Source organism: Hemicordylus capensis, chromosome 3, assembly GCF_027244095.1.
Source record: "Hemicordylus capensis ecotype Gifberg chromosome 3, rHemCap1.1.pri, whole genome shotgun sequence".
Lineage (NCBI taxonomy): Eukaryota > Metazoa > Chordata > Lepidosauria > Squamata > Cordylidae > Hemicordylus > Hemicordylus capensis.
This window is the reverse complement of record NC_069659.1, coordinates 166,239,644-166,254,166: the sequence shown is the minus strand read 5'-3', so window position 1 is coordinate 166,254,166 and position 14,523 is coordinate 166,239,644. Positions and strand designations below refer to the sequence as shown.

At 42.3% G+C, this 14,523-nt stretch overlaps 1 protein-coding gene across 1 annotated transcript; it reads left to right on the top strand.

The window, feature by feature from the left end:
- Window positions 1-250: 250 nt before the first annotated feature.
- Window positions 251-1,300, top strand: LOC128350523 (2-oxoglutarate receptor 1-like). Its single transcript, XM_053308940.1, has one exon. It carries the CDS (start codon window positions 251-253, stop codon window positions 1,298-1,300), a length of 1,050 nt encoding a protein of 349 aa, XP_053164915.1.
- The last annotated feature ends 13,223 nt before the right edge of the window (window positions 1,301-14,523 follow it).

Here is a 14,523-nt window from a genome sequence, read left to right as displayed (position 1 = left end):
CATAAATATACTTTGTCCCTTCTGTCTCCCACCCCGCCAATTTTTTATCTAGTGCTGCCACTGATCCAAACAAAATAAGTATTTACTATTTACTTCTGGAAAAAACACATTGCCACCCTCTGATTACAAGGCATTTAACTGTGTTTGTCTTCAGAAGTCTTCTTTCTACAGCAAAACAGTTAAGCAGCACAGTCATGTTTGGAACTAATCTAAAAAGAACTAATCCCATTTTCTTTTTTCTTAAAGCCTTATGATAGCTATGGACACAACGGCTTCTGAAGATACAGCAAACTGGAGCAAGACATTGTCAAGTTATGATGTAGCTGCCTTTGAGAACTGCACGGATGAAGTGCATGAACTGAGGAAATCCTACCTACCACCTCTCTATGGCATGATCTTCTTTGTGGGCTTCTTAGGCAACGTTGTTGCGATTTGTGTGTACACTTTCAAGATGAGGCCCTGGAAGAGCAGCACTATTATTATGTTCAACATAGCCTGCACAGACCTATTATACTTAACTGGCCTTCCTTTTCTGATCCACTACTATGCCAACGGAGAGCACTGGGTCTTTGGAGACTTCATGTGCAAGTTCATCCGCTTTGGTTTCCACTTCAACTTGTACAGCAGCATCCTCTTCCTCACCTTCTTCAGCATCCTCCGATACTTTGCAATTGTCCACCCAATAAGATCTTTTTCCATTCAGAAAAAGTCATGGGTTGTTGTGGCTTGTGTTGCAACTTGGGTAATTTCACTGGCAGCTGTGAGTCCTGTCAACTTTTTGATTACCTCAAAGACAGAAGCAGACAAATTTATTTGCCTTGACCTTACTAGTTCTGAAAACCTGGATGTGATTCGGTGGTACACCTGGCTTTTAACTGCCTTGGCCTTCTACTTGCCTTTAATAACTGTGACTCTTTGTTATACTGTAATAATCTATACCTTGACTACAGGACCCCACACTCACAACCCTCATAAACAGAAGGCTCGTAAACTTGCTGTTCTTCTCCTCGTGGTCTTTTATGTGTGCTTTCTACCTTTCCACATGTTTAGGATTGTTCGGATTGAATTAAGGATGAATCCAGTTAGCTGTGATGCTGAGCACCAGATCCACATGGCTTACGTTCTCTCTAGACCACTGGCAGCACTGAACACATGTGGCAATGTGATACTTTATGCCATGATCAGTAATAATTTCCAGCAGGCTATCCAATCTCTTTTGAGATGCAAATTGAGCAACTTCATACAACAGACAGGGAGTAACAGTGACTTGAACAAGCCTGGAATTATATTAAAGTTATGAATCAATGCATTTTGCTTTAGGACTTCCAGTTCTGGTTCTCTCCTAATAAAAGCATTATCTTTGTATAAAGAGAACTTATGTACAATTGCCCAGTCTTTGAATGGTTTATAAGAAGCTCCTGAGCAAAGCAGCCTAATGAGAGAGCAGCCCTTTCATGTGCCTTAATTCAGTTATATAATGAACTTGAGCCAGGAACGGCTCAAGGTTTTTGCTGTCTCTAGCAAATTAAAATCTCGCTCACCCCTCGTGTCTTATCTTATGCCAGTCAGCAAAACAACTGTACATGGAGTGATCAAGGATCAGGATACCATTTTCATTTTTAACATCTATAGTTTTTACAGATGTGTTGGTGCCCTGGGTGGCCACTGAGATCAGAAAAATGTTGACAGTCTCTCTCCTTGAATACAGGAGATATCACCACCAAGTCAAGACCTGCTAAGCTGCTTCGGCCTGCCTCCTCCAAAGCTGCAGGCAGTGACTATTCACATAGCTAAGGCAAGGTTCCCCTAGAACATTGACTCTCCAAGTAAATGTCTAGTTTTCCTCTATGACTGGGCTAGACCCAACTTGGGCCTTAAAATAAAGAGTAGAAGGACTGACACACCAGAGAAGAAGGCAATCTTCAACTAGCGGAGTCACTCAACTAGTGTTGTACATCACGACGCACAAAGTTCTGCTGATATCTTTATCCAAACTTATGTGAGAGTATAATAGACCAGGGAGTGCCATCTGTATGTGAAGCACCCAGCAGCTTGTCAGAGAAGCAATTAAATCTGTGAAGACAAAGCCAGACAGCAGAGGAACATGATAGATCATGCAATAGGCTCTAAAAAAATGTTTTGTTAGATTATTCTCCAAGGGCTGCAGCTGGCCTTCTTTGAATGATTGTGCTAAAAAGCCTCTGATGGTGTCCTAGAATAAAAGGTGGCCATGATGGGGAGGAGCCACAGTTCAGTGTTAGTGCACATACCTTGTACAGAACACCCCAGGTTCAATTCCTGGCAGCATCTCCAAGTAGGGCTAGGAAAGGCCCCTGTCTGGAACTCTGGGGAGCTGCTGACAGCCAGTGCAGACAACACTGAGCTAGATGTGTTGACTCGGCAGAAATGGGCTGACTCAGTAGAAAGTAGTTCCATATATTCAATGCAATCAAAATAGTTCCCTTTAACACTGGATGAATCGAAAGCACAGCTGAATTGAGTGATGCTTCGGCTATCATGGGCTATGTATAGAAGATCTCCTGGTAGCTGCTTAGTCAGGTTCCTCAAGTGTATAGCCTTTAAAAATCAGAAGTAAACCACACGGAGGACCGCATTCCCCCAAGGCAGTGAAGGTCGGCTAGCTCCTATTATTTTCCTTTCTTTCTCACCAGTTTTGCTTTCACTACTCATGGCCAGATCACAACTCTTAGACACTTGACACGTTTCACTACCCATATTCCAGTGTTTGCCTCATAGATAAGTAGGTGGCAATCTATGAACTCTGTGGGGGATGATGGCCATAGCATATATCAATAGCATATATTCTCAAGGATGCCCTCAAGGATACCAGCAAAAGTGCTGCGACACAGCATGTGTTCATCACATTTTGTGAGACTGCACATCTCCAGCCAACTAGCAACAAAGCAACAAACATCACTGCCATAGAAAGTGTGAAGCATTCCTCAAAAGCTGCATTAAAAAAAAAATAGTTAAGGTACACAAGGATTCAGTTCCATATGATGGCCTGGAAAGAGAATTGCTAAGTGTAAGAACATGGTTCTGCGAGAGTCATCCCTTTTGTACATTAAAAAGAAAGCAATGGCTTGTAAAGGGGTTTAGATAAATTCACGGAGGAAGGTCTATCAGTGGCTACTAGTCTGGAGGCTATTGGCCACTTCAAGCCTCAGAGGCAAGATACCTCAAAACCAGCTGTAGGGGAGCCACAGCAAGAGAGAGGGCATGCCATCACCTCTTGCCTGTGGGCTTCTCAGGGGCATCTGGTGGGCCACTGTGGGAAACAGGATGCTGGACTGGATGGGCCTTGGGCCTGATCCAGCAGGGCTGTTCTTATGTTCTTAAGTTGTCTATATGTTCTTTTTTTTAGAAGCTGTAATTTTCTCTGGAAAAATAAGGAGGTACAGTGGCTGACATCCAGACTAACGAAGCACCGGTGCTTCTGAAGAGTTCCACTAACTCAGCTCATGCAGTGCTGAGTTAGCTCATAGCCCTCAAGGACATATTTTCCAATGGTACAGAGTGCTTCTGAGGGAAGGTAAAATTCCTTCCTGCCCCCCTCACAACATAAGGACCAGTGTAGCATTAGTCTTGGACTCTTCAGAAGCACTAGTGCTACACTGGTGCATCTCCTGTAGCATTGGTGCTTCTTCAGTCTGGATGTCAGCCACTGTATTTGCTGCAAAAGGGAAGCATTTTTCCTTATCTATTCCAGGGTTTCTTCTTCTTCCTAATTTAGTTATTGAGAAACCATAATTGACTGATTGGCATATTTCGAGTTAAGCTATGGAAGGCCATCAGTTAAATACACTTTTGTATATTTACATAGATGCTTGATATAGATCTGGTGTCATCCAAATACATGACAGTGCACTGTTACACCCCCTTGTCTAGCTATAGATACTAGCCACAACCTGGACACTTAAAGAGCACCTAGCATTCTCAGGGTTGGGATTAGAATCACTGAAAACCTGAAGTGCTACATCATCCATCGGGAACAAACAATGAATATTTGTTTTTTGGGAAGCTGTTAATGAAACTGAACTAATGTCGCTAACTACTTTAATTGCACATAGAGACACATTCTTTTAAATGTTGTAAAAACAATTCTTCAATGTGCAGTCCAATCGGATGCATGTTTACCTAGAAGGAAGTTCCACTGGGGTTCAACAGTGCTTAGTCCAAGGTAAGTGTGCATAGGACTGTGGCCATAGTCCAGCAATAATTCCAAACTACCTAATTTAATAGTTACTGCTCATTTCAAAATTAGTACTCTGCATTTCCCATTCTCTCCCCCCATAACTGCATGGAAATGCTAGATGCCTGTTGAAAAGTATTAGAAAACAGGAGACAAGAGAGACAAAATGAATAGCCTAGCTACAGGTTTCTGTCCTGGCTGACTGCACTAATTGGTCTCTGCTGTGAAACTGTTTGTACCAACCTTTGAATGTTGAAGCACTCTGGGGAGATGGCTGGGGACAAAATAGCATTTTGCTTTTCATTATTATATACGACTTTATGAAAACATGGATGATCCAAGATTTCATGCCTTTATAATGAGACACATAAAGTCTCCAGTTCCATGTCAAATATTTTCACTGTTTGTGTGGAATGAGTAGCAAAATATTGATTGAACGGTATACACGGGAGGACAGCATTAGAACAGAGGAAAAGCCCTGCTGAATCAGACCAAAGGTGTATCTAGTCCAAGACTGTGGGAGGGTTGGGACCCGAGAGATGGATTCGATCTGCCTGTTCTGGATGGGGTTAAACACACACACACCCCGTGATAAATCAGGTATGTAGCTTGGGAGTGCTCCTGGATCCAAAACTCTCTCTGGTTTCTCAGGTTGAGGCAGTGGCCAGCAGCGCTTTTTATCAGCTTCAGCTGATACATCAGCTACGTCCATTTCTGGAATGACCTTAAAACAGTGGTGCATATGCTGGTAACCTCCAGGCTTGACTACTATATTGCACTCTATGTGGGGCTGCCTTTGTATGTTGTCCAGAAACTACAATTGGTACGAGGCGCGGAGCGGGACATCAGACACAGGGGGTGTGGTCTGGCTCCCGAACGAGCCTTGAGGGGAGAGGAGAGCTGGTCTTGTGGTAGTGGGCATGACTTGTCCCCTTAGCTAAGCAGGGTCTGCCCTGGTTGCATCTGAATGGGAGATTTGATGTGTGAGCACTGCAAGATATTCCCCTCAGGGGATGAAGCCGCTCTGGGAAGAGCATCTAGGTTCCAAGTTCCCTCCCTGGCATCTCCAGGATAGGGCAGAGAGAGATTCCTGCCTGCAACCTTGGAGAAACCGCTGCCGGTCTGTGAAGACAATACTGAGCTAGATAGACCAATGGTCTGACTCATTATATGGCAGTTTCCTATGTTTCCTATGTTTCCTATGAGGCTCCGTTTGGGAGTTGGAGTTTAACTCCCGAAGGGGCCACGCGGCCCCTTTGGGAGTTAAACTAAGGCTGGCGCTGCGTTCGCCAATATTCATAACTTCAGATTTACATAGATCCTCACTTGGCAGTTTGTTGCCCATTCACTGAGTTTGGAGAGATCCTTTTAGGGTTCTTTGCAGTCCACTGGAGCTTTTATCATACTGAATAATTTAGTATCATCCATAAACTTAGCCAATAATATTGGAGAAAGAAAGAAAGAAAGACAGACAGACAGAAAGAAAAGGACTGCCAGCTGCCTTTGGCCACTTGCCAGAAGAGTTTCACTTGATCTTAGCCAAAAGATAGAGAAGCAACATCTCACTAGTGCCATCGTTACACAAAAAGGTGTAAAACAAGGCTGCGTTGTGGCACTGTTACTATTCAATTTCTACATCAATACAATGGTGGGGCAAATTAGCAACTTAGACTTCCATCCCCCTAAACTCGCAGAAGCCCACAACTCCACCCTATTATATGCAGATGATACAGCAATACTCTCAAGGACCCCAATTGGCCTTAAATGAGCACTGAAGGCATTGGCCCAGTGTTGCAAGAAAGATTTGCTGGAGCTTAATTACCACAAAACCAAAATCGTGGCCTTTGCCAAAAGGTTCCAAACCTGCTCCTGGTTTATAGATGGGCACAAAATAGAACAGGTCCCTTGCTTTAAATATCTGGGGATAGTCCTGCATTCTGCCAGCTCTAGGAAGACACATGGGGAGTATGCAGCACTAAATGCACAGAGGAACTCCTCTGCTATTCTTAAGTTCCTCTGAACAAGAGGCGGCCACTATATACTCGCAGTGCTAAAACTGTATGAAGCCAAGCCGATAGCACAGTTACTCTACGGTGCCCAACTTGGCCCCTTCCCCAACTTTTCCACACTGGAACATGGTCAATCAAAGTTCCTACAGGAGCAGCTCTTCAAGTACCAAGATGTGTATCTAATGCTATCCTGCGACTAGAGACAGGCCTAATGAAAGTGGAGGCAAGGGTATGGATGACCATACTGAACTACTGGTGAAAGCTCTCCCTTTCCCCTTCAGGTCTAGCCCCCCTAATGCTATGTGATCATGACTTCCAATCCAGTTGGAAACAACTATGAATAAAATGAAGTCCCTGGGCCTATCCCAGCTTCACTTAGTTAACTTGGCGTACGACCTGGCCAAGGTACTCATCAAACAATGTATTACGGATTATTATTTCTTCTTTACACAGTCAGACAGGTGTTATTGACTGGTTTGTTTTATCCAGACATCGAGTCCTTCCCAAGGACCTGGAATGGCTGAATTTTATCATCAGTACTGTTGGTTATTATAGATATCGTCGCAAAATATAGGCTGTTCCCAGTAAAGCTGCTTTTTGTAATTGGCTGATGGTGATTTCTGTGGCCCCTATGGTGTTGAGGTATTATTATTATTATTATTATTATTATTATTATTATTATTATTATGCCAATCTGACATAGGCAAGGCCCCTAACTTCCCTGTAAGTGAAGGACTCAGTATGTCAGCACTCCCTTGCCATACCTAACGCAATTGGAGTTCCCAAAGCATAGGAGGGCCATTACTGGCATGCTGCCATGTGCTTCCCTCAGCCATGCTTGGAAGTCGCTACAGGAAGATCCCAATCTCAGAGCGCAAGTGCCCCTGCAGCTCAGGGCAGGTAGAAACAGCAGGACACATTCTTCTGCAGTGCCTGTTCTATAGGGACATCCATGCCTCCCTCATCTTACCACTATTACATGGCTATCCTGGGGGAACGGACCAGTTTTACACCTCTTTGCTGCTCTCCAATAGCAACCCTGCTGCCACCTACAGTGTCGCCGGGTTCTGTGCAACAGTGATTAATATCTGGCAGACAATGATCACATGTGCACAGAGCCCACCTCTATGAGCTGGAGGACAGCCATGGCTACTGCCATGGACAGGACAGTGTGGCAACCCAGGAGAGTGTGGCAACCCAGCAACCTATAGACCCTCATCTTCCTGGCTACTATTTTACTGGCTTATATTTTTGTGTAAATTATATGATATCCTTTTAATACATATTAGCACTTATTACTTTAAATGATGACTGTCATGATTTTATATGTTTTAAATCTTTTTAAACCTTTTCTTACTTTATAAGCATGCAACACAATCTAGGGTACTGCTACATGTTTTATTCCTATGCTTCTTATTGCAGCCATAGTTAAATAAAAATGTAGCCCCGAGTATACTGTGTCTCTTATTAGAGCCATAGCTAGATTTTTAGTGCAGTCACATCTATTTTTTATATTTTAAATCATTTTATGTTAGTAATCTATTTTAGCATCTTTTATATTACTTATTGTATATTTTAAATCATCTTATGATAATCTTAGAGTGTAAAATCTATTGCTACTTAGGTTTTAAAATGTACTTTATGCTGGTCTATCTATCTATCGATAGATAGATTGATTGATACAGAAGAGTTTCACAGAAAGTTTTCTTTTCTTTGAATTGTTTTGTTTTGTTTCTGAAGATATATATGAGCAACCAGGATGACTTCATTTGATGCATATAGAAATCTGGTTGTATCTTGACTTTTAGTTTCTCAACTTTTCCTGCTCTCTTAAATGTAAGTTGATAGGGTTGCCAGTTTTTGAAACTGCCCTGTAGTACCGTTGGGAACCGCTTGATCAGCTACAGCAATTAGTAGGGGATAATATTAATCTTTGTGCTCTAGAAAGCTTCACCTACTGATTCCTGCATATTAAACTGCTGTTAAAGTCATAGTTAGCCTACAGAGATTGTTTCAAATGTTGGCAGTCATAATCAATGATCCCAGAATGAATTACGAACACATAAGACCCACATCTGGGAGGTTTTTAGAAATGTATTTTGATGTATCTAGGCTTTGATACTCTGACACTTTAAATAATTGGGAAGATACAAGCACAATGGATATGAGGCTGCATTAAAAATGTAACCCAAGGTGGCAGACTACAGAGGAGAGGAGAGCTGGTCTTGTGGTAGCAAGCATGACTTGCCCCGTTAGCTAAGGAGGATCCACCCTGACTGCATATGAGTGGGAGACTAGAAATGTGTAAGCAGAGGCGTATCTAGAGAAAATAGCGCCTAGGGCAAGCACTGAAATTGCGCCCCCTGTCCAAATATCTGACACCCATCTTTCAGATAACTTTACCATAATATCAGCTGAGAAATACAAATCAAGCTTGTTAATCTTTTAATATTTCAAAAACTATTCAGCAGTGGACATAGCCAGACCAAAAAATTCTGGAAAACTACACACTTCAGTATGCTGGGGCTCATGAAATACCCAAATACTATGTGGAGGTGTACTTGGAAAACTAAACTGAAGTGCCTGTTTAATTCTCTACTATGCATTGTAGCATCACTATTACATAAGTTTTAAAATTAAATGGAGAATTTGACTTTTCCCAGATACTCTGAAAATAATTAAAGGATATGCAGTGTAAACTGTGTCACTGCTTGGAATATATTCAAGTCTTTCAGAAAGACAGTTAAAATGAGAGAAAGAGAGCAAGAAACTCCCAGTGGGCCTTAATACTAAGGATTTCACACAGATTCAAAGACAAACTCACCATTAATAGCCATATTATTAAGACGTCACATTTAACTCACTTATCATAAGAGCAAATGAATACAGTTCTAGCTCATAAGCTTCAGCTCAGTATTCACAAGCCCCGATTCTCTGTACATACTGCCAATCTGAATATGTGTACAGTGTCTTATATCATATTAATTTTTTTAAAAAAAAAACTTTTTACCTGTAGCCCCTTCAGGGGGCTTTCTAAAGGCCGTGGGGGAATGGGGGGGTCTGCAAAGGTTTCCCCTCCCCCACTGGCCTCTAGGGCCTCGCAGGGACAATTTGAGCATGTGCAGTGGCCATTTTTAAAAATAATCTTTTTTTAAAAAAAATGGCTGCTGAAAACAAAATGGCCACCAAGCATGCTCAAATGGCCTCTGCAAGGCCTGACATGGCCTAGGGCCTCACAGAGGCCATTTGAGCATGTGCAGTGGCCATTTTTTTATAAAAAAAATAATTTTACAAAATGGCGCCCCCTTCAAGTGGCGCCCGGGGCATGTGCCCTACCTGCCCCACCCTAGATACGCCCCTGACTGTAAGATATTCCCTTCAAGGGATGGAGCCGCTCTGGGAAAAGCAGAAGGTTCCAAGTTCCCTCCCTGGCTTCTCCAAGATAGGGCTGAGAGAGATTCATGCCTGCAACCTTGGAGAAGCCGCTGCCAGTCTGTGAAGACAATACTAAGCGAGATGGACCAATGGTCTGACTCAGTATGTGGCAGCTTCCTATGTAATTCAAAGTAAAGAGAAGAGCCATTTTTGAGCCCTTCAGCATCTACTTCCTCCCGCACTCTCATTCTCAGTCAGATTCTGCAGCTTTTAAGGAGATGGTGGTTGAAACCTTTTCTTTCTACCAAGCCAAACCCAGCAAATGTTCAAAAATGAATTTATGGGTAATACAATGCAGCAGCCTCCCTGTATCTGAGCCAGTTTGTGCCAAGAGAGTAGAAAGAGGGACTATGACAGCATAGGTGCGGATGTTGTGCAAGTGAGCAAGAAATGGATGAATTTTTAAATGCTGCACATTACCCCATCATATTACATATCTGGACATCAACGCCCCATGTTCTTCCCTGATTTCTCTCACCACTCCCTCTTACACATGATATCATCTTCCTATATATGTCCTAGGTGCTTCTTGGGGATGGGGATGGAGCTCAGTGGTAGAGCATCTGCTTTGCATGCAGAAGTTCCCCGGTTCAATCACCAGCATCTCTAGGCGTTTAAGAGAGCACCATTTTCTTCATGAACCCTTCCGCACTAGCTATTGAAATCATCTGGGGTGGCCCGGTTGTGGTTGCCACTGGCATGGTTGGTGGCGACTCGAAACTGGACCTTTTCTAGGATTGTTCCAGAACTCTGGAACACACTTCCTAACAAAATTAGAGTTTCCCCTTATCTAGATGTTTTTAAGAAGGATCTGAAAACATACCTATTTAGTCAGGTTTTTAAGTTTATAGTTTTAAAGTTAAAAGTTTTAGAATTTTTAATCTGTATTTTGAACTGCTTCAATTGTGTTAATGTTTTAATGGTTGTGTTTTTAGATTGTGAACTGCCCAGGGACTTGCGTATGGGGCAGTATACAAATATGTTCCATACATACATACATACTCCTGCCTGAAACTCTGGAGAACCATTGCTAGTTAGTGTTGTTAGAAGTTGTTGATTTTTATCCACAATAGGTAAAACAGCAGAGCACTAAGGAAACAAGTGTAGACCAGGGATTCTCAACGTTGGGTCCCCAGATGTTATTGGACTTCAACTCCCATAATCCCCAGCCCCAGTGGCCTTTAGTTGGGAATTATGGGAGCTGAAGTCCAATAACATCTGGAGACCCAACGTTGAGAATCCCTGGTGTAGACAATACTGAGCTAGATGGTCAGACTGACTATCTGCCTAAAAGGTAGCTTCCTATGTTCCCATGTTCTATGTTTCAATATCCAGTTCATATATCCAGATTAACATGATATTTAGGCCCCACTTAAGATCAAAATTCTTAAGACAAATCCACAACAGGCAGAAGGCTGGACATCGGTACATGTATATATTTACTATAGTAAATGTCTGGTCCAGAATTCAACTGGTCAAGCAATCACTTGCCACAGATTTATCTGATAGATTTCTGCCTGACCGTGATATTATCCACAGCATCACACAAACAAGATGCTAAGAGAATGTGCTATCAATACCATACAGTAGATCTGATTGTCACAGCAATAGCTTTCATTGGATGTCAGACAATGATGATAGATCTTTGGATTACAATGCAAACTGAGGTAACATCTTTGACTTAATGTCAAGGGATAGAAGGAGACAAAATACAAAGAGTGGCAGCAGCTGCCATCTACTCCAGTCAGAGTTAAGTCAAATGTACTAACACCCTCAGTTACCCCACTTACTAACTGAGCAAAGAAGCATCTTTTACAGTGGAGATTCTCTTATAGTTAGCAGGGGGAGAGTAACCGGCTGTATTTAGCACAGTATCCCTGCAGTGGCTGTTGTTGATGTCTACCTTACATCTCTTTTTAGACAGTGAATCCCTGGAGACAGGAAACTATCTTATTTCTTTTTCTGTGTAAACTAGATTTGAATTTCTTGTTGAAAAGTGATATATACATATTTCAATAATAACTACAACTAAATAAAAGGACCTTCAGATTGAAACTGAGCGGCTCTGGAAAAAGAAAACAACAGTGGTGCCAATAGTTGTTGGTGTCCTTGGTGCAGTGTCAAAAGAACCTGAACACCATCTTGACACCTTGGGCATCAATAAAATTATAACACATCAACTACAAAAGGCCATACTACTTGGGACATCATGAATATTACGACGCTATCTTCAATTTGTCTTTAGTTATCCTAGACCCTTGGAAAGGGCCTGATAATTAAAGTACCAAATCCAGTCAATAACATCTGGTAGACTGTGTGTAAATAGAATGAATGAATGAATGATAAAAGCAACTTTACTGGGAACAGCCTATATTCTGCAACAATATCTATAATAACAGCAACAACATTGATAATAAAATTCAGCCATCCTAGGTCCTTGGGAAGGACTCGATGTCTGGATAAAACAAACCAGTCAATAACACCTGTCTGACTGTGTAAACAACAACAATAATAATATAAGAAGTAGTAGTAGGGAAAACATAGTTCCTAAATATGTTCAAGTCCATCACAAAAACACAATGAATCTTTTCTATTTTGAGGGAGGGAATATGCCAGCATGTGTGGAGGCAACCAGAGAACACTCCCCATTTTCTTGTTCTGCACTGGCAAGCATGTTATTTAACGTCTACATGAAACCATTGGGAGAGTTGTTCAGAGATTTGGTCTAAAGTGCCAGCAGTATGCTGATGTCACACAGATCCACCTGATCCTAAGGAGCCAGTGGAGGCTCTGAACCAAGATTTGGAAGCCGCTATGTGATGGTGATAGGGGGATGAAGATTTGGAGGCTATCTGTGGACTAAAAAGCGGAGGTTCAGTCTTGACAAGATGGAAGTGCTGTTAGTCAGTAGGAATACTGATCTGGAACTGGATTATCAACTGGTTCTGGGTGAGACTGTACTCCCTCTGAAAGAACAAGTTTGCACTTTGAGGGTTCTCCTGGATGCTTCAGCATTGCTCCTGGATGTTCAGGCTGCAGCTATAGCCAGTAGTGCCTTTGCTCAGTTTTGGCTGGCGTGCCAGCTGCACTCATACCTAGAGAGGGCAGATCTGGCTATAGGTTGTGCACAAACCAAAAATCGTGGTCTGACTCGAATTTGAATCAAATTCAAGCCGAACTGCATGCTGCCAAACTAATTTAGTCAAACTGGTCATCCGGTCTGTTTGACCAAACTGGTTCAGATGGCTAATACTTGTAAAGGGGAAATCTGGTGAGGATTCCCCTTTACAAGTAAAAGGACGGAGATCCTGGCAAGAAATATGGTGTGTGTGGGGGGAGAGATAATAAACAGGTCTTCTTACCCGCCCGGTGCAGCTGCCAGCACAGCTGCCTTTGCTGTTGTAGTCCCCCAGTGCAGCCCATAGTCCAAACATATGCGATTCTGCCTCTCTTAGCAAGCTGCTACATGGCGATGCCTTGGTTCTGGCCTGATGATGTGTGGAGGCCATTTGCATGGTGTCCGTGCATGCGCAGAGGCCATTTGTGTGGCCACTGCAGATGTGTGAAGGCTGGAACCGAGCCACTGCTGCATTGGTGACTTGCTAAGAGAGGCAGGATCATGCACATCTGAGCTATGAGCTGCACCAGTGTGTGTGGGGGGGGGCATGGTGGCACTGGTAGTCATGCCTGGCAAATAAGAAGACCCTTTTACTACCTCTTGCTGCCGCTGCCTCCTCCTCCAGCCAGATCTTTCACTCCCTGGCTAGAATGAAGTTTGTGTTATCAGTTGGAGATACAGACACACAGACACAAACACACAATTTGAGAATGTCAAGTACAGCACATCACATACTAGTTTGTAGTCTGCGCATCTGGAAGTTTTAAAGGTGAGTTGAAAGATTCTTATCTTTTCTGATCTGATTTTGATATGCGGTGTTTCCACAACAGTCACTATCTCGAATGCCAAAACAAGACCCCAGCAAATGGAATCACTGCAACACAGATAACATCAGCACCAGAGGCGTATCTAGGGAAAATAGAGCCTAGGGCAAGCACTGAAATTGCGCCCCCTGTCTAAACATCTGAAACCCATCTTTCAGATAACTTTACCATAATATAAGCTCAAAAATACAAGTCAAGCTCGTTAATCTTTTAACCTTTCAAAAACTATTTAGCAGTGGATGTAGCCAGACCAAAAAATACTGAAAAACTACAAATTTCAGTATGCTGGGGCTCATGAAATATCCAAATACTATGTGGAGGTGTACTTGGAAAACTAAACAGAAGTGCCTGTCTAATTCTCTACTAACTATTGTAGCATCACTATTACATAAGTTTTAAAAATAAATGGAGAATTTGGCTTTTCCCAGATACTCTGAAAATAATTAAAGGATATGCAGAGTAAACTGTGTCACTGCTTGGAATAGATTCTAGTCTTTCAGAAAGACAGTTAAAATGAGAGAAAGAGAGCAAGAAACTCTCAGTGGGGCTTAATACTAAGGATTTCATACTGATTCAAAGACAAATTCACCATTAATAGCCATATTATTAAGACATCACATCTAACTCATTTATCACAAGAAGCAAAATAAGAGCAAATGAATACAATCCTAGCTCATAAGCTTCAGCTCAGTATTCACAAGCCCTGATTCTCTGTACATAGTGCCAATCTGAATATGTGTAGAGTGACTTATATTATATTTTAAAAAATTAATTTTTTAAAACCTGTAGCCCCTTTGGTGGGCTTCCTAAGGGCCGTGAGGGGGTCTGCAAACATTCCCCCTCCCCCCACTGGCCTCTAGGGCCTCACAGGGACCATTTGAGCATGTGTGGTGGCCATTTTAAAAAATATTTTTTTTAAAAAAA

What these genes read in the sequence shown, in the direction of transcription:
- LOC128350523 (XM_053308940.1), top strand. Translation starts at nt 251, where the DNA reads ATGATAGCTATGGACACAACGGCTTCTGAAGATACAGCAAACTGGAGC.